The 19,501-nt window shown below is 38.9% G+C and overlaps 2 protein-coding genes across 2 annotated transcripts in view; both read right to left on the bottom strand.

Moving 5' to 3' along the window:
- Window positions 1-1,759: 1,759 nt before the first annotated feature.
- LOC149105262 (disintegrin and metalloproteinase domain-containing protein 17-like) lies at window positions 1,760-13,696 on the bottom strand. Its single transcript, XM_089271604.1, has 8 exons — window positions 13,419-13,696; window positions 12,181-12,247; window positions 10,906-11,035; window positions 8,536-8,706; window positions 6,001-6,220; window positions 5,349-5,516; window positions 4,730-4,783; window positions 1,760-4,197 (listed from the first exon to the last, which is right to left on the bottom strand). Exons 1-8 carry the CDS (start codon window positions 13,458-13,460, stop codon window positions 4,021-4,023), a joined length of 1,029 nt encoding a protein of 342 aa, XP_089127730.1. The 5' UTR covers window positions 13,461-13,696; the 3' UTR covers window positions 1,760-4,020.
- Window positions 13,697-14,283: 587 nt separating this feature from the next.
- Window positions 14,284-19,501, bottom strand: part of LOC110044338 (ADAM 17-like protease) — a 69,652-nt gene continuing 64,434 nt past the window's right edge. Inside the window, exons 10-12 of the mRNA XM_089271601.1 lie at window positions 19,145-19,206; window positions 18,321-18,459; window positions 14,284-17,170 (exon numbers count right to left, since the gene is read on the bottom strand). Coding sequence (XP_089127727.1) covers window positions 16,995-17,170; window positions 18,321-18,459; window positions 19,145-19,206 — 377 coding nt within the window. The 3' untranslated portion in view covers window positions 14,284-16,994. The remainder of the gene's footprint in view (window positions 17,171-18,320; window positions 18,460-19,144; window positions 19,207-19,501) is intronic.

The raw sequence follows: 19,501 nt of genomic DNA, 5'->3' as shown, positions 1-19,501 counted from the left end.
GTGATCCGGATTTGGCTTACTTTTCACCCTGCAAGCAGAGCCTTTTCTCAAAAAAAGCGATAAAAGAGGCTCTGCTCGCAGGGTGCATACTTTTATGCCATGAAAACAAACGTCGAAAATGCGACCAAATGAGATTGACGCAATCTGGACACCACGGGGTTCGAGATACCATGCGACCGCAAGTGGACTTGACAAATCGGTCATCTCAACCTTTGTTACCGACCTAAACCCCCGCCTAAACCCCCGCCTAAACCATGGTTGATCACAGGGTAAATCGACCTTTTACCTTGGTTCACTTTCTATTGTCTCGGGCGGCGTTAACAATTTTCCACGAAATGAACACATTACAACGCCTTTCATTGCCTTTAAAAATGCTAAAAAAGCTACGCAGTCAATAGTAAATTCGGTCCAGCTCCGGGTGCATCGTGGCAGAGGTAAAGTTACTTGCCAAGTTATGTATTAATGAAAATAGCTTCGGATTGGCAGCTGAAGCATAATAAAGTTTAACTAGTCATTGTTGGTCTGTATAGTGTTAAAAACAACGGTACGTGCTTGACATAAATTAGCACGGATTAACGAAGTTTGGATGCTAAATTTAGGTCTGAGAAAAATCAAACAAGCCGTACAGCACCGCAAATAACTTCATTCCACGGAACGCCGTAGCGTGAAAAACACAAACATCGCACACCGAAGGATTTGAGATCACCGCAACACCGCAAGTTGGGATTTTATTCACGGCATCACCGATTAAAAAACAAAAGAACAGGCTCAAATTTTGGACTCTAACCCGGCTTGATTAATCGATGACAATCGATGATCTGAAATCCAATCGATCAATCGATATCAATCGATGACAATTATTTAATTGTTATCGATTGCTATCGGCCAATCGATAATCACAAGCTCGAGTCCTCTAACTGCTATCGATTGCTATCGATTGCCATTGATTTTTTATACACTTTTGCTCGATGTATCGTCGATTTGTAAGCGATCTTCATGTTTGCGTTCCGCTCGCAGCTAAGTAAGTGATAACGTGTCTCGGGTGTCTGGCGACTTTCTTGTCTTCTGCCGAAATAACCGGGAGATAACCGTCTGATAACTAAGGTTTTCGATAAACAATTAAGAATAAAAAGCAGCGATAGTAAAGAATGACGTTTCGACGGCTCCACGCCATCATTCTCAAATTCAAGTAAGATACGTTATGTGAGTTCATTATATAGTGAATGTACGTGTGAAGGTCTCAGTGCATGTGATTAAAAAATAGAAATAACCGATGAATAAAATAAAAATACCAAGCGTGGTGTGATTGAATTGTCAAATAAAAAGTTTTGCTTTAATGGAGTCCGACTGAGCGTTAAGTGTTGGTTTTTTGGTTTTTGATGAAGAGCATTTCATAAATTAAACAAGCCAGTTTCCCACGGCATTTCTTGAGGATTGTAAATTGGTCACGGAGATCTTTGTTCCTCAGATTGTGTACGTCCCGCAGGTGTTTACCAATGGCAGAATGCTTATGCTCATTAATGCGCTGAAATAGGTGTCGGCATCTATAGCCCACATAATCTGCGTCGCACAGATCACATTTGTATTCATAAACAACGCATTGTTCGTTAACAAGAGGTGGTTTGGGTTCCGTCACTTTGATTCACGTCTGTAAAGTTATTTTGAACATCTACTAGGCCCTTTTGCAGTCAAAGGAGATGAGATACGCGATCGCGGAGAATATCAACCCAGGGCATTAACTGCTTTTACGCGGATAACCTTGTGTGAGAATTTTCTATTTATTCCTTAAAATCAAAACACCATTTTACAGCAAGTTCAAACAATGCATTATTTATTATTCATTATTATTGTTTCTCCGTTGTGGTTTCCGTGGATCGGCCATATTGGCTAAGTTTGAGTAGAAGTAACTGGGGTAGCGCTTATTGCGTTAGTAACTTTCTTTTGCAAGTCCAGATACGATACGTATTTTATATACCTGCCCAAAAAATATGGAAGTCGATGAAATTGCTAGTCAATGAGAATCGACGGCAATTGAAAAACAAAATTTTTGTTCATCGATTTCGAAAATCAATCGATTGTTATCGATTATCAGTTTCATCGATTGATCAGGCCGGGCCTGTAAGCAGCTTTAAAGCTCCCATTCGATGCGTTCATGAAAATCTCCTCGCCCGCCCAAAGCACAGGGAACCCGAAAACTGTATCAGCAATGACATACTCAATTACAAAATAAATGCACTGTTATTTACCTGTGTTCCTGGGTCTGATTTAACCGTTTAGAAGGGATTTGACTAGAAAGGCGGTTTACATTTAAAATATCATCTTGTATGCCGCTTTGTAAATGCGACAATCCGATTTTGTCTCGAGTTTTCACTATCTTCATTAACTATTAACTCTCATTGGTGGGGAGATTCTCAGGTTTCATAAAATCCTCAAACCTTCAAAATGGGCCGGTGACTGTATGGGAAATGGTACATTACATACTAGTTATGCAACACTTTCGACAAGTCACTTGTATTTTCTCGGTACAGACGAGCCTTTAGGCGTGTGTAAACCGAGAAAATACAAGAAACAAGTGGGATATTCCACCGTAGCATTGCAGAACTATTTTATACCACGCCATAGAAAATTCAGTGGTTAATACGATCAATGGAGCGCATGATGGGAAGGTTGGATGTCATACCGTTGAGTGTACAACGCCTTTCCTGTATTCTGATTGTCTGCACTTTCTATGGAATGGCATAAAAGCTAAGTTAACACCTAAAAGAAATAAATTTTCTCCTTGGTTTATCTGGGGCTATTTTGGCGTTATGTAATTTACTGGCATCTTTTCCGCCCAAGACGTCTTAGGTGCGTTTTAAACAAAGAAAATATTCAGTTGAAGGTTTCTTATCGGGAGAAATTATATCGCTCTTGATTTCGTAGATATTCTCTGGAGGAGAGGGAAAGAGCATGGAATGCTTGTTTTTGGAACTAATGGTACTCCAACTTCCCAGAAACAGTGTTAAACGGGAAACATTTGTTGGTGCAAAATGGCGATCAACAATAAGAGCACGTTTACAACATTAACATTGTGTACAAAAAATTGGTAATTAAGCAACTTTAAAGCCTTCTTTTGGGCATTTAGAGAGCTTATACTAGATGCCATTTTTGAGAACGTCTTTAAAGGAGCTCAGTCACGGTATTTTGAGTTATTTTGGCCACATACAAAATTACCTTTAAATGGTAGGAAACCTGAAAATAATAGTTTGATAAGATAGAAAAACACCAAAGAGATAATGATAAACCATAAAGGAACAAGGATGGCTAAGGATGAAGAAGATTAACACGGATTACAAACGACGAATTTGAAGAATTGAGGCTAAACTTTTCAACATGCGCAAACCGTGACGTAGCTCCTTTAAACTTTTCACCTTTTTCTACATCAAACATGTTCTGTTGATTCCTACCGATTATTAGTCGCTGATATCTTTATTTATCATCCAGAAAGGCTCTAAAAAGTCAACGTAGTATGGCAAACCCATGCTAGATTAGAACCCACAAAACCTACAATAAATTTTTTACTGGTTCGTCTGATAGACTTTTGAAGCGTGTATTTAAGTGTTGTGGTAATTTTTCGGGGCCTAATCTGAACATGAAACAACAAGGAGTATTGTTATCTACTTACAATAATTATCTGGCTAACTTTGGGCACGGGCAAGATAAACCAAATCCTGCACTGTGCCTAACGAACAAGATCTTGTCAACTCTATCCCGCCATAGCATGGTGTTAACTTGTTCGGCCTCGATCTTTTTTGCGTGTTCATGGGCAGAGGCGCAATTGAGGTCCATAAACACGCAAAAAAGATCTTGGCCAATATCCAGCCATCTTGACCGAACAAGCTTGGTGAACAACCCCTATGTACATGATCATTTGTGCTGTCATGTTAACTAATTACAAACCCTTGGCACTATAAGAACACAGCAGTGACCACGGGTATATCATTCGCTATCGAGATAATCACCAGGTTAGTTTTAAAGTTTCTACAAGTTACTTTCCCGCTGAACTGTATATTCAAGCTGCGGCGTCCTGTGTGTCTTGATGTTTTTTGGCTTGATTTTGTAAGGCTTGTCGGCTTTTGAGGACCTGCTTATAGAATCTTGTCTGTATACGAACTTTCCTTTGCTTGTTGGCTTGGGTTGGCGTAGCAGTTGAGTATTCTGTGGAGCAATAATATGCCATAATCTATAATGCAGGAATGGTTGTCTGTAAATAACGTAACCTCGGATAGTAAGACATCAGTGTTCAAGAGGGCCAGAGGATATATTGAACGCGAAATCTCCGATACGTATGCGTGACAGGTATGGTCAGGCAAGGGAGTGCAAGAACTTTTGAAACTAACAAATCCAGCTTAGAAATGGAGATAAATTCTGAGTGCAGGTGAGTCAGAATCCATGAACTGCAACGTCGAAAAAAATGCAAATCAAAGTAATCTCTGGTGGGAGGGAGCCTGGTTCAGTAGCAGAAACATTTCTTGCTTGCTTGTTGGCCTGTTGATCACCCAAGGAACACGAAAAGTGACGAGATAATGACACTGAACCAATCAGGAAGACAAAACAGTTATTGCATGGAACATTTAGCACCACGGGTCTCGAAAGTGAACCATCACCTATGACTGATCGATAATGGCATACATCTACAACTGGTTAAAAAGAGTGTGATTTAAGAAAAATGCATAGCATAAGCTTATACCCTAGGATCTCTCCATTCTGCTTCAAGAGATTCTGTCTTGTCGCGTTTCTTGTCCTGTAAAATAAAAAAATTAAATAAGTGCTAAGAAGACGAAAACAATTTATATCTTGTAAGAGGAGGATAGCAGCTAGAAGATTGAATGTTTCAGAGTATGGGATTATGACATCACGATGTATATCATATGTATATCATATGGCCAAAAAAGAACTCAAAGTAAGGACTTCGATTTATTTTATCGCTTGGCCCTTCTAGTCGTGGGCCACCTAAACACAAGAAGGGCCCAATTTTCAATCAGTAACAATTAAATTAGAGCCTAACTTAACTCCAATACCACTAGATATACCGCCTCATTATAGTCATGATTAATGTCAAACGATTTGACTACCGTGACAATGAGGCCAAAAGTAAACCACCAAATGAAATTGCTAATTATACTACAACTGACTAGCACAAGTGACACTGAAAGTACTTTAAAAGCAGCATTTAGTGATATTTAAAAAACTTAACTGTTTTATCGTTCTTTCCAAATTGGAGGGGAATACATACGTCAGTGTTACCATTTTTTCTTGGGACAACAACAAAAATTATGTCTGCAGATACATGTATGCAGTCCACTTACAATGCGATTTACATAACAGCTTGCAGGAATCCAAATAAGTAATGAGAACACCACAACAGTGCCAGCCAGGTTGTCCTTCATAAACTGAGCAACTTTATTGCTGTCCAGTGTCGTTAGGAAAGACCAGAATCTCTCCACCAAGTCTTGAGTTATTTTCTCGCATTTGCCCTTGTGGAAAAATAGTGTAATTTCAAACATTGTGCAACAGTTTAAGCCTGGTTTTCTCTACGACATAAGCACAAGCACAAGCACAAACCTAACGGCAGTGAGGACGCTAACAACATAAGCACAAGCACAAGCGCACCATAGTGAGGAAGCCCACAACACAAGAATAAGGACAAGGACAAGCAGAACAAAAATTTCTGTTTCTCTGTTCTTCTTACAAAATCCATGGCACTTGATACACTACTCCTTCTGACTCCACAGAGTTAAGAAATGATCCCACTTTTGGCTAGAAGAAACCTTTTTTCATAAATCAGTATAGTACTCTGTTAAACTTCAGCTTTGCAACTTAGAAGCTTAGCATTTGCGACTGTTCTAGTATTCGCTATCATTACCTTTTTGTCACAAATTCAAGTCTAGGTAGATTAAATGGTCATCTTCGTCATCTACAAAAGGTAGAAACAGTCGGGAGGGGCGGAAGAGACGTTACCTGCACACAAATTCCTTGCTGTCCTTCGCCCTGGCAAGATCGACCATCAAGGATATTTATTGTGGTGCCAGTGTCATTACTGACGTATGGAGTACAAATGCTGTTCTGCCCGAGGCCTTTGCAGCAAATTTTACACGCGTCTTCAACCTTGGAGCATTTGCATGGCTTTAGGTCCTTGGCAGTACAGAATGGTTTACACACTCCACTTGTGCACGTTCCTCTACAAATATTGTATAAATTATATCAGCAAATCAGATTCACAAGTATTGACAACCGAGACTCTGTTTGCAGACCTCTTTCAGAGATCACAGTGATGCTGTTATCATAGGACAGAACGTTTCACAAGTAAAGTATAGTTTACGTAGTTGGGTTATTTTATAACTTTAGTTCATGCTAAGTTGCTAGTACACATGATGATAGACGCGAAGGCAGGCATAACACTACTGGAAATAAGAACTGAAAAAAATATTCAGGCTTTGAACGGGATTTGAACCCACGACCTTTGCGTTACAGGTGCAATGCTCTCACAACCGACCTATCAAAGCCACATGAGAGCGGTCGTGTGTGGGTTGGCCCTTTATGTTCAGTGGACGTAATACTCGGCTCAAGTATGTGAATTCCATAATAATAGATATCCAAAAGTAGCAATTAAATGTACACATGATAATAGATGCGAATGCAGCCATAACACTACTGGACAATCAAAGGGATCTATGAGTCAACTCATTCATGGTCTTAGCCATGAAATGATTTATGTGTTTATTGTGTTATGTTTATTAATGTTAGTGGTAAATCAATAAGCGTCAAGCTCCTTCCTGACATGTATCTTAGCTATCAGCAGGCTTACAATTGACTGGATGATTGGGTAAATGAACAATTTGCTGTACAATAGAATAGGACAATATCTCATTGTTGTGTGTGTTCTGTTATCAAGCATTTGCGCTCATTGTTTAGAAAATGCTGTGTTGTCTATAAGAAGTGAAAACCTTATTTTTACTGTTTGCTTGTTACAGTTTATGTATGGTACTTTATTCAAAGAAAATGCAAGTGATTAGTGCAACATTTGTCAGTAAACCTTGAGAAAGTTTGTGTAACTGTTTTATACATTTCTGTGGAACTTAATGCAATTTCATAGCTTTGTAATGGAGCTTTATAGCAATTTATTGTCACGCAGCGATTGTAAACCTGGCTGAATTCTGAAAGCAATGGTATTCATTTGGCATTTCAGTGGTACTTAACGCAATTTCATTGCTTTGTAATGCAGCTTTATAGCAATTGTCACGCAGCGTTCGTAAGCCTGGCCGAATTCTGCGCTCTAAGTTTCAAACAGGATTTAGTTTAGTTCTGGGTCGCTTCGATTTGACGTGTGGGCTGTATGTCTTGCTTAAAGGAAATTCAAAACAATTGAAGAAAGCACTATTTACTCACCAGAATTCGCAAAAGCAGGAAGTCCAAATCCACAATGGCTGCCTAGAGCTGAAGAGCTTACACTCATTGAGCCCGTAATGACCGTAATAGAGGAATATCTCGAAAATAATTTGCGCTCCACGAATTCTAAAATTTTTCAATATTTCCAACCAAATTCACTCTGTTTACCAACAACTTATACAGTACACATCCCATCTGGCATCGATGGACCCGTAAAAACAAGTGACGAGATGGCATTTTCAGATGACCAGCGGTGACACCCCGGCTCTATAGAGCGTTTCTTACCATAAGTCAACGCGGGAATGTTGAGATGGCCGAGTGGTTAATGAGTTCGCCTTGAAATCCAGCGACCGAAGTCAGGCTAAGGTTCGAGCCCTAGTCAGCGCGCTTCGCTTTTTCCGGTTAACATCAGCATAAATTAATCAGCATTTAATTTCCGTCTACTTATTTATTTAACATTTCTTTATACACGGTTAAAAATCATCAGGTAATACTAATATCTAAAGTTATATATATAAATTAATACTAATAAACTACTAATAAACAGTCCATGCTAAATACTAATTAACGCTGATTTAAAGTCCACGCAGATTCCCGGATAAAGTCCCCCATCGCCAAAACTCATTCATTGCACATGCGCGCATGAATGAGTTAAAAAGACCAACTGATAGCTCAGTTGGGAGAGCATTACACCGGTAAAGCAAAGGTCATGGGTTCGAATCCCGTTCAAAGACTCAAAATGTTTTCAGGTCTTTTTTTTCCAGTAGTGATATGGCTGCATTCGCATCTATCATCATGTCTACATTTAATTCCTACTGCTGGACATCTATTATTAAGTTGCTAGTAATTCAAAGAAACTGTCACTTATGCCTAAACGGGCATAACTATCCTTTTCAAACTTGAATTGCTTTCTGGCTGTCGTTAACCAGCTGACTGTGAAAAGTTAATTAACAGATCAAATAAGGATAGTTACATGAGTGAAAAGTTTGGCTTGCCGTGGAAACTCTTGTTGAAATTTGAGAGCACTCCTCACATCTGTGGAACTGACTCTACCTCTAACCACCACCGTTGAGTGATGTCATGTTGTATTATTCCCTGTCAACTAACCTGTCAATACATCTAGTGCCGTCACTCATACTAGGTGCGGGCGGACACTGTGGAATCTTGCCATCACAGTAGGTATTGTCTTTACAGTTAGTTGGGTCAGCATCGCGACACTTGGTGCCTGTAGTATTGGTATACAGGCAGTCCTTGCAGCATGGCATGTCATAGCCATCACTACAGAGAGAGAAAAATGCTGAGCTGAGGATGTTGACAGGTGATGCAACGAAGACCTGAATGATGGGTTGGTGAATCAAGTCAGACGGTAAAGGAGGTATAGTAAATGTTTTCCTATAATATAGTCAGCCATGATAGCGACTGTAGCAAGCAAATGCAGTCGACCCAAAATCCGAATTTACTCATAATCTGTTTTAATTGTTCGAGCAGAGTTTCTACAGGTCTGGAAAATCCAGGAGCACTAACCTGCACATTCTAGGTCAAAATTGAACAGTACCCCAGCAAAAAGTATATCTAGCAGAGCGGTGTTCACTTGAGTGTTGAAAGTCTTCGCATTTGTTTTAGTTTTTCATTCCAATCCAATCAGAAGCAAAAAAAAAAAAAAAAAAAAAAAAAAACATTCATGACACACACCACGTTTTCCTGCGCTTGGCGATGGTTACATTTTCAGTTACATGTTTTTGCTTTTAGTTTTGATTGGTTCATTGGATTGTCTATGTCCTTTGTGACTGGCTACAGTGATGACTTTGGTTTTGGTTCCACAACACTCAATTTAAAGCTGTATTTATAGCAGTAGCGGCAGTAGAGGATGGCACATAACCTAACCTTTCAACTGACTGTAATTTATAATTGTCTTTGTTATCATACGCCTCGCTGATTTCATCGCGCATCAATACAACATCCCCTTCCTTGAAAAAAAGTACTGTCCAATTGTGCGGGACAAGTAGACTTGCCGAACAATTAATTTTTATTCTCACTTGCCCAATCGGCAAGGGCACAAGCAAGTCATTTGCCAACTAAAAAGTAAAAAAAGTAAACTAACACTTGAACAGGGCAAGCAAAATTTGAGAGCTGCTTGTCCGAAGGGCAAGCTAGGATTCAAGTACTTTCAAGCCCTGCCTCTGTAGTTTGTCGTTACTTTTGTTCTTGCTAGTATCCTTCTTCACCAGATTATTGATATTGAAAGGAAACTTAGACCTTGCTCAGTATTGATAGTCAAAAGGGTTACGTAGCTAATGAGAAGCCACAATCGTGGACAAAAGTCCTTGTAATTTAACGAACTATCCGTGTTTTACCACTGAAGTTTGAAAAAAAAGCGCTGCTTTCCTTTTAAAAACGCGTTACCGTTCCCCTTCCCCACCCAATACAATGTTGAAAATCAGAAGAAATTGCAGGTAGTAGTTTTTAACATTTTATGGGGGGTAGCATTCACTGCCAGCGTGCTGTAATGTTACTTTTGTAAAATAATTTCGAAAAAGTACCATAAATCTCGTGTAGAAAGATATCTCCGCTGGTTTTCTTAGTTGATACTTTGAGGAAACTGAATTAAGACTGTCTTTCTTCGCCGCTGAGTACTGTGCAATGGCCAGTGAACGCTGACGTCACTACCAGAAGAGTATAGCGCCTCAGTATCTTTGTAGTCACTGACACGTCCTGTAATAACTGTTAAGGTGATCTCTAGGATTGCCTTAGATACCAAACTTGTCGTTTAAATAGTTGAAGTATCTGCACAACTGTACATTACAATGTAAACAGTTCGCTACATATCCAAATGAAGCGACGCCATCATCACTGCCATCACATACAAAAGTTTCTATCATATTGTTTTAGATCAACACGTTTCCCGGTGGGTCCTAAGCCATTGAAAAATATGAAAAGCCGTGTAAAAGCTCTTAGAAATACCTTTCTAATCTCAGATGTTTACATTTTGGGGTTCTAAATGCACTTAGCGCAAAAAAACATCCCAATAGTGCATTTTTCCACGAGACGTGAAAATCAGACAATCGTGGACAAAAGTCCTTGGGACACTTATGTGATTTAACGAATTATCTGTGTTTTACTATTGAAATTTGAAAAAAAAAGTGCTGCTTTCCTTTAAAAAACGGGTTACTGTTCCCCCTCCCAACCCAATACAATGTCGAAAATCAGACGAAATTGCAGGTAGTAGTTTTTGACATTTTATGGGGGGTAGGGGGCGAGGTTAGGCAGGTGAAGTTGTATTTGCATCTGGCGTGTGCGCAAAAGCGCCAAAAGTGCAATTTTGTCCCAAGACTTTTGTCCATGATTGTAGGTAGGTAGGTACACTATTTGTATGTCATCTGAATGTGAGATTTACACACTTCTTTAACAATAATTGTTTAAGTGAACAGTACCCTTACGGAGCTCAGGAACCAACACAGTACTTAATAAAGTATGTACCTGCATAGGGCTGTAGATTTAAGCTTGCACTCTTTAGTACAACACAAGCTGTCCTGAGGTACTATGCCACCTGGATCACATTCTTCTTCTTTTTCTTTTTTGTAGTTGCCACAAATTTCATTCCTTGGTTCTGGAATCAAGTTCAAATTAAAGCTATGTATCAAGAACACTTACAGCCTGTGGAGAAACGTTCTTGTTTGAGGGAAAATTCTTTGACCTCAGCAGGATTCGAACCCATGACTTCCGAAGAAGCTCATGAATGCTCTACTGACTGAGCGATGGGGCCACAAGGGAGCAGGGAACAGGTAATTAAGACGGTAATACAACCGAGGTTAAAGAATTACTTGTCTTGTCAGGGATCCCCATTTTCTTTGTAGTGTTAAAGCCCAGAGGGAAATACTTGGTTTTATTTCCAGCACTCTCACGCTAAATTATCTTCAAGTTAATTTCCCGCAGCCCTACTTGAACATCCTTCTATGCGTGACCTTGCTATCTTACGAACCGACACACACTACAACCACTTTCTGGTTTCCTCTTATGATTGCCTTACATTCATAAACCCCTATTGTAACATAATAACACAGTCAAACTCCTTATGCAACAAACTCTATTTCCCAATTACATAAAGCTAGTCAGAATATTTTTCTGATATTTCAAGCTTGCTATTGGCTTAAACCTACAGTAAGGCACTTGATGCATGTCCAATCTCACTATTCTATGAGTGCCGATTAGATAATAAGACGCCGCGCTGATTGTTTGATATCCCATGTTTGCTGTAAACTACACCGAGGAAAAGAAAGATGAACTAGTCAGTGTGGGTTCCGCAGAACATAAATCAATGATACGCCTCGTTACTTTTCACACGATCACATTTTGGGTTTATGAATGTGTTTGCGCATGGATTCAGGCCTTGAAACTACTTCAGGCAAAAAAGATCACCCTCTTCTCTTGCTGCGGACTAACATGATGCAGTTGGCGACCAACCGTAGTAATCGGTTATGGTCAGAGCTGACCATTTTGGTTGGTTTCTTATGTCTTTGGCCGTATTCTGTACATATAACGGTGTTTATACTGTAAACTCAATTCAGTTTCACCATTGATCCCAAAGATGCTTTAGGAAAAATTAAGCTGACACAAACATAATACTTTTCCTAGCTTAAACATTTGTACAAGTTGGAAGTGGTGATCCTTTATTCTAAGAAGCTGTATCTAAAATGTTTGAGGAACACATTTAACCCCATTACTGTTGGAGTTAAAAATGATTAACACAAATACCTCTGAAACAATCTGACTTGGATTTTAGAACATTAACAATCCTGCGCCTGCTGCATGGAGAGAAAAGCTGTGGAAGGATTAGGAAAATAACTGTTAGACAATTTCACGTATAAAAGAAGACTTTGCGAATGATTATTGAGTCTTCTTATACTTACACTGCATGCGAATTCTGTCTCGCGACATTAGTCAACAAGATAGCTGTAAAGTTAACTCTACCTCTGGTCAATATGATTCTGCCTGATAAGCATATGTATTAAATATCAGATTTTCTGTATAGGGCGTTCACAGATTCTGTCCATTGTGACTTGTTTGTGGTGTGTCAGGCTACCTCAACACACAAATGAACAGAGATACCTCATAATACTATGAAATATATGTTACAGTTCTGTTATATTAGAGTAAGAAGAACTAGAAGTAGGTGTATACTACATGAGAGATCATCACAGTTGAACGCAACTTAGGCAGTAGTAAAAGATGATCCGAAAAAAAATTTGACTTGTTTTCTGTGCAGAGCTCTACAAATAGGCCACTTCCGATATATTCAGCTTCAATTTCCTTTGTTTGTGTCCTCTAAGCCTCACTGTCAAGCTGAACTAACATATCGAAAACAGTCTATTGAGCTATCAAGGAGACTGGGAGCTGGTCAATTAGTGGGTTATATAACCGCAGATGGTGAAGATAGGCAGGTGAATGTATATAACGTATCATATCAGATTAATTCCATAAATTCATAAACTGATAACTTCAACAACAAAAAATCGTAAAGGACGACCACAAAATACTTGTCCGTGGCACAACAAAATTGCACGATAATTTCTAAAATGCCACAACATGTATATACTGAACCCAACATAGGCAACTGCCACAATGAAGCCTGAAAATAAACCTACTTCCCTTCAAGAATATAAATAGCAATCATTGCAACTTTTTTGTTCACATATTTCGATTGCTCTCACCATATACAAAGATGAAATCGTTTTTACCTCTAACCTGTTTGTTTTCAATTTTTTTTAAAAATGAATTGTTCTCCAACCAAGAAAATCAACCAGTGCTGGCGAATTTTTCGAGTAACCTAACAAACTAGTGGAATTCTATTTGGGGAATAGCTCCAGTTATATCACAGTACTGTGTCACCAGAATTAAACCATCACTGCATGAAGTCAGCCTTAACATCAAAAATACTTTTCAAGGATTTGACTGTGCTCAGATGTGTGAACACTATACAAAGGCACATGTACCTTGTTGTTTGGCCACTGACCACTAACAGAAGCAGGATACATGATAAATTTTCCTCCATCAGACTCCGCTGGTGCACATTCAGTTGTGTCTGGATCATGTTCACTCCCAAAATTGTGTCCTGAAGGACAAGCAGTGATCAACAGCAAGTTTAAGATGATAAGAGATGAGGTCAGGTCAGGTCAGGTGAGATGAGGTGAAGGACAGTCAAGGTTTCTTAAATTTAAAAACTTGAAATTGTTGAAAGCCGGAAACTGATGAGTGGGGTACACTTGTAACTGCAAATATCAAATTACAATAGTCCAGTTTCGAGTTCGCCATGACCGCTGAATAAAAGCACTAAGAAGCATTTGCACAGGGTTAGCCTCGACCTAAAAAAAATACTCACAAATACCGGAGGAACGTGCCACAAATTTGAAAACTAAACAATACACAGAGCTGTAAACAGGTCATCTTCTCGCTGGAATTTGAAGATTTTACTTTAGGTCGAGGCTAACCCTGTGGAAATGCGTTCTCAGTGCTTTTAATCAGCGGTCATGGCGAACTCGAAACTGGACTATTCAACTTTTTCTAGAGCACGAAGTAAGACAACAAATAATTTTACAACTGTCTAATTTCTCGCGCGCTGATTGGCTCATTTTTATCAATACGAGTACAGACACATAAAATGTTAATTTATGCAAGCTTTCAAGTTCCACTATCAGCTGTCAAACTGTCAAACTGTCAACTTTTTAACCAATGAGATTTTATGGACTTTTTTAAGTAGCCAATCAAAAAGTGAGAAAGGGTATTGACAATGTTCGCGTCATTTCGAAGAAATTTCACTTATCTTTGTTTACGGCAAGTTTACGGTGTCTTTTCCCCTCATTTATTGCTGGCATTTGACCATTTTTGGGTCTTGTTATTGTAAAAAACAACAAATTGACGTCAGTTTTTTATGCGTCTGTCCTTTTATTGATGATAAATTTCATCATAACATTGTCCAAGTTCACTGCGGAACCACTCGCCTGCGGCTCCTGGTTCCCCAGCCACTTTGACAATGTTATGACGCAATTTATCATCAAAAAGAGGACAGATGCTTAAAAAACTGACGTCTATTTGTTAATTGGAAACCGCAATACAATATAATTAATAATAATACAATTCTGCAAACAATTAGATTATTCGCTCTTGGTTTCTATTAAACAATTAGATTATGAGCTCGAGATTTATATCACGTCACAGTTGATGAGGGCGCAGCAAATAATCTAATTGTTTTAGTATTAATCAAAACTATAACAAAATTCTCGAACGTGATTGGCTATCAGCAGCTCGATTTAAGCATTAATTGCACAGTGTACACGTCATGCTTGTAATTGGACAGAACGCGTCATTTTGTACGTGCTGTTGCGGTACACTTTGTTGAGTAAACTGCTGTGTTTTTCAGCATTCATAATGACGTTTAATCGTTCAGCGCTCAATCGATGGTTTGTTCGTTTCTCGAATTTTGTCATAGTTTTGATTAATTGGTAACAGGACATCGTGTCGTCCAATTCAGTCTGCAATCATATTCGTGAATAACAAATCGGACTCCCGCTTCGTGATCGTCCGATTTTGTTAATCGCTCGTATGATTACAGACCGAATTGTACTCCACTCAGTCCTATTACTATTATAAATCTACCAGTTGTTCAAAACTTCATCTAAATCCTCTTCACAGACACTTCGAAAACGCCAAGATGCGGCCGTCATTTCGTTAACAAGGGCACACTGCTACGCTACTCACTATCTATCACAGATTATAGTTCACCATTAAATTTTCTCTGATTCTTATTGGTTTAAATTGATCACGTGACGTGATAGTGTTCATCTGCGGAGAGACACTATCAGCCCATAGTGCCCGTCCAAGGAAAATAACCAGATGGATAGTACTCGTCCGTGAAAAATTTTCTGTAAACAAGCGAGCTTATAAAAAAAATAAACAATCGAAATTGTATTAAGTGGGTTTTGTTCATTTTCCTTTTTAAATTTTACATTTCGCTTTCATGGCTTTCATCTAGAAAAGTTGAAAACAATTCAATATGATTTTTGAACTGGCGCGTGGAAGAAAAATTAGTGGTGAACAAGAAAGACAATAGAGTGGTCATGTCTGGGAACTATCGGTCTGATAGTTGCCCCTTGGAAATTTGATGTTCTTAAAACTAGCATATTTGCCCTCGAAGCTTCACTTCTCGGGCAAATATTTGTTTTAAGAACATCAAATTTCTGCCGGGCAACTATCAGCCAATAGTTCTTCGACAGAAACACTCTATTGTTTAAATAGATAGTGAGTAGCGTAGCCAATCAGAGAACAGCATTCGTGATAGAACGCTAGCAGATTTATACTAAAAGGTAATAGTTGATTTGCCATTTGGCCTCATCAACTATGACCTTTTAGCACATCTCTACTAACGTTCTATCACAAATGCCGATCTCTGTTTGGTTACGCTACTCACTATCTATTCTGTTGTCGATAGTGAGCAGCGTAGCAGTGCGCAGTTGTGAACGAAATGACCACCGCTTCTTTGCATTTTCGAGGTGTCCCTGAAAAGGATTTAGATAAAGTTTTGAATGACTAGTAGATTTATACTAAAACAATTAGATTATTTGCTCTCAATTATCTGCGACCTCGTCAACTATCACGCAACAGGAAATTGAGCTCATAATCTAATGTAATGAGTCCATAATCCAATGTTACCTGAGTGTATGCTGCGGATGAGCCAGCAGTCAGCCTGGCTATCTTTCACACCATTTTAAAAACTTAACAGGAATATTGTGAAATGCGCAGTTCCAGAGAAATATTCATACCCATCCCAAGGAGACAAGAGACACCCAGAAATACATCTACGTTCACAGGGTATCCCAACAAAGGTCATTGGAAATTCTGAGGGGGAGGGGGTATAAAACACCAATTGAAGGAAGGAGCCGGGGCAAGCTAGAAACCTCCTCTGGAAGGGGAATTGATAATTTTGGGGACAGCGCAATATGTTACTGAAAACTCCTGCTAAAAACCTAGGACTCTGGAAGGAAAAAATTTCCACCTTATCAGAAATAGAAACGTTTTATGCTTATAGGTTCCCTTTATACTACTTCTTGTACTGTTATAATAAGAAAGCTTCAATTCATCTTACCAATTTCTTTGTATGTTCCAGTTATTTCAGGTGTCATAAATGGAAAAAGAAAACAATATTCATTTGGCAACATTGCAACATTTAGCAATAATAAACAACATTTCCTTATCCTCATAAAAGCAATTCCAGGTTCAAATTGTAGTGTTAAATATCTGTCTAGAAATATCTCTCTGAACATTTCCTCGTGAATTAAAAAACAGAGCAGAGAAAATCGGTTTATTTGTACTATGGATAAAAGAGAATTTGATTTCATCATCGGAAATGAAAGTTGTTTCTTGTTTATTCCTATTTGTTGTCGTTATGTTATAAAAGGTGAAGTTCATGCTTTTAGGTGTGTGTGTATCAAGTTATGGATGCACACAAGAACTTTGAGAGACTGTACTCAAGCAATTCTTATGCCTCTCGCATGCTCTCCAAACTCCTGTGCGCATCAGTAACCTGACAGATGCACACTATAAGCATGAACCATTCTTAAGTAGTCGATGCTACATTTAGTACCATGAGCAGTAACAATGTCTGCCTCTTCAGTCAGCAATTTTCTGTCCCAGTTAACACTGCTACTTAGCCCAGTGTTCAGGTATAACCAAGTATTATTTGTGAAGTATCCTATGGAAAGAAAAAAAAAAACAGTTAAAATTAAACCAGCAATTGCCCACTCACTCTGCTGAATTTTAAATCTGTAAGAATACCTTTATCAGAAGACAAAGGATTCAGAACACATCAAAATGTGTTCAGAACATCAGTGACACAATCAGCTACCACCTTGGGTGCCACTTTGTTTGCTCTTACCACATTTTGGCATCATCTGTGATCTATTACTGAACAGAAGCATGGCATAAGTTCTATGGAAAAAGGTTTGCCACTGACTCTTGACATTTTTCAACAGATGTTTCGGCTAATGCTTAAGCCTTCATCAGTGATATGAAAGCGAAGTTCGTTGTCATGCGCTATTAGGCTGATTTAGCAAGAGAACGGGAACGTCAGTTGACTACGGCGCGTGCAGAACAAACACCCAAATATGGTCAAATTAGAACAGAACCCAGGTTATTCCGCGCGCCCTGCAGTCGTCATCTGACCATATTTGGGTATTTGTATTGCGCGCGCCGTCGTCAAGTGACGTTCCCGTTCTCTTGCTAAATCAGCCTATTTAAAGTAACATGACGCGAAGCTTGTGCGCGTGACCATGTAATTCATGCTCGCGCGATGCCTTTGTTGGCTTCTGGAAGTACGATATGATCGTTCCCAGCGTTCAGGTCCAAAGTAGAGTGCCAGGCTTCGAAGAAAAGTCGCTCGTGGTAATTAGCTTCGGAACCAACGACCTTGACGTTTTCAAAGTTCATGTTGTGGCTGAAATGGTGGACATGGCTTGCAACTTCGGAGTTTTGGTCAAAACCTGCCACTGCCTTTTTGTGCTCCACAATTCGGGTCTTTAATGATCTTTCTGTTTGGCCATAGTACAAACAATTACACTGTGTGCAATTGATTTTGTACACTATGCCTGATTTCTGGCGGTCAGAATCGTCTCGCTCTTTGGGGTACGGAAAAAGGCTATTGATGGTTAGTTGTGGTTTGTAAGCTTCTTTGACCTTTTGTTGTTTTAAAATGCGACCTATTTTCTGGAAACGCCCTGGAGCATGGCATCATGGAATCTATTTGTTAAATTGCATTTTGTCACACAGAGCACAAACCGTTATAATTTAAAGCTGTAAAATCATCTGAAAATCAATATTAATTCACATGATTGCGGGCAGATTACTTTGAGTACAAATTCCTCCAACAGCATTTCTATTGGGGTTTCCAACATAAGCCAGTCCAATGACACCATCAGCAAAATCTTGATATGTGAACAAATGTGCAAGACAATACTTCTGCCATTCCTTATTTCGACTGAATGCCTAAAGAAAGACGTAGAATGCTGAATTAATAAAAATGGAAGAGAATGCCTTGAGGTCCTATCAAAGTTCTAGGGGCACAGGTAGGGGACATTTTGGATAGAGGGGTACACATTTTGAGAACTGCTGAAAAAGTTGGTTTGTGCAATGTTCGCTGGTATCCCCGGCTCTGCTTCTTTCTGCATGTTTTAACCAGATGTTGACAGCATTTTGACTTAAGTCTGACTTTGATTAAACTGGAGTCCAGTTAATGGGGGATTAATGTTTAGAGATTTTGGTGTATACAGTGGAAAAAAAAGCACTAGTTATGAGGTATTTCATGATACTAAAGGGTGCAACATATTGAGTTATATGATGTTCCACATGTTACAAAGTATGAGCATTGGGTTACATAGCAATACAAGATATATAGTGGTAAACAGAGGAGAACAGTCTAGTCGAGGATGGTTTTCTATGGTGCCAATAGACCAATTTATCTAGTGTGGTCTAATATTATCTAATCTAATCACTATTTCAAGAAATTATCCACGCCCAACGTCTTGTTTCCTGAGTGAGTTAATTACCTCATTTAGAGAGCTGCTGACCTTGAAGTCTTACTTTTCCTTCGGGAGGTCATAGATAAATGGCAAATTCTGAGGAATAGTTCTACCAACTAATGATGACCTTTTAAATACAATACTCAACATACATTCAGAAGTGACTTGATAGACCATGGTTTATTGCCAGCTGTCTCCATGTTATAATGGAAACCTTGAAGTAAAGTAATAATAAAATGTCTAGTAAGTACATTGCAGGCAATCTATATGCTGCACAAATTAGTGATTATGTAATAAATTGTTTATGTAATAAAATGTTTTTGTACTCCTACTTATCGTCAGGATCATTGTGTGGACATTAGCTTACACAATGTCAGCATCAAAGAAGTTTCTGTATTAATTAGTCTGTCAGTGGCTTAACAAGTCAGATGGTCTCAAGGAATTCTTCAAAGAAAACTGGAAACTAGTTTAGCCCAATACCATGTGGTTCCTTAAGTATGACAGTCACA

The sequence above is a fragment of the Orbicella faveolata genome, unplaced genomic scaffold, assembly GCF_042242905.1.
Source record: "Orbicella faveolata isolate gen_17 unplaced genomic scaffold, um_ofav_v1 contig_34, whole genome shotgun sequence".
NCBI lineage: Eukaryota > Metazoa > Cnidaria > Anthozoa > Scleractinia > Merulinidae > Orbicella > Orbicella faveolata.
This window is presented reverse-complemented; position numbering and strand designations above follow the sequence as displayed.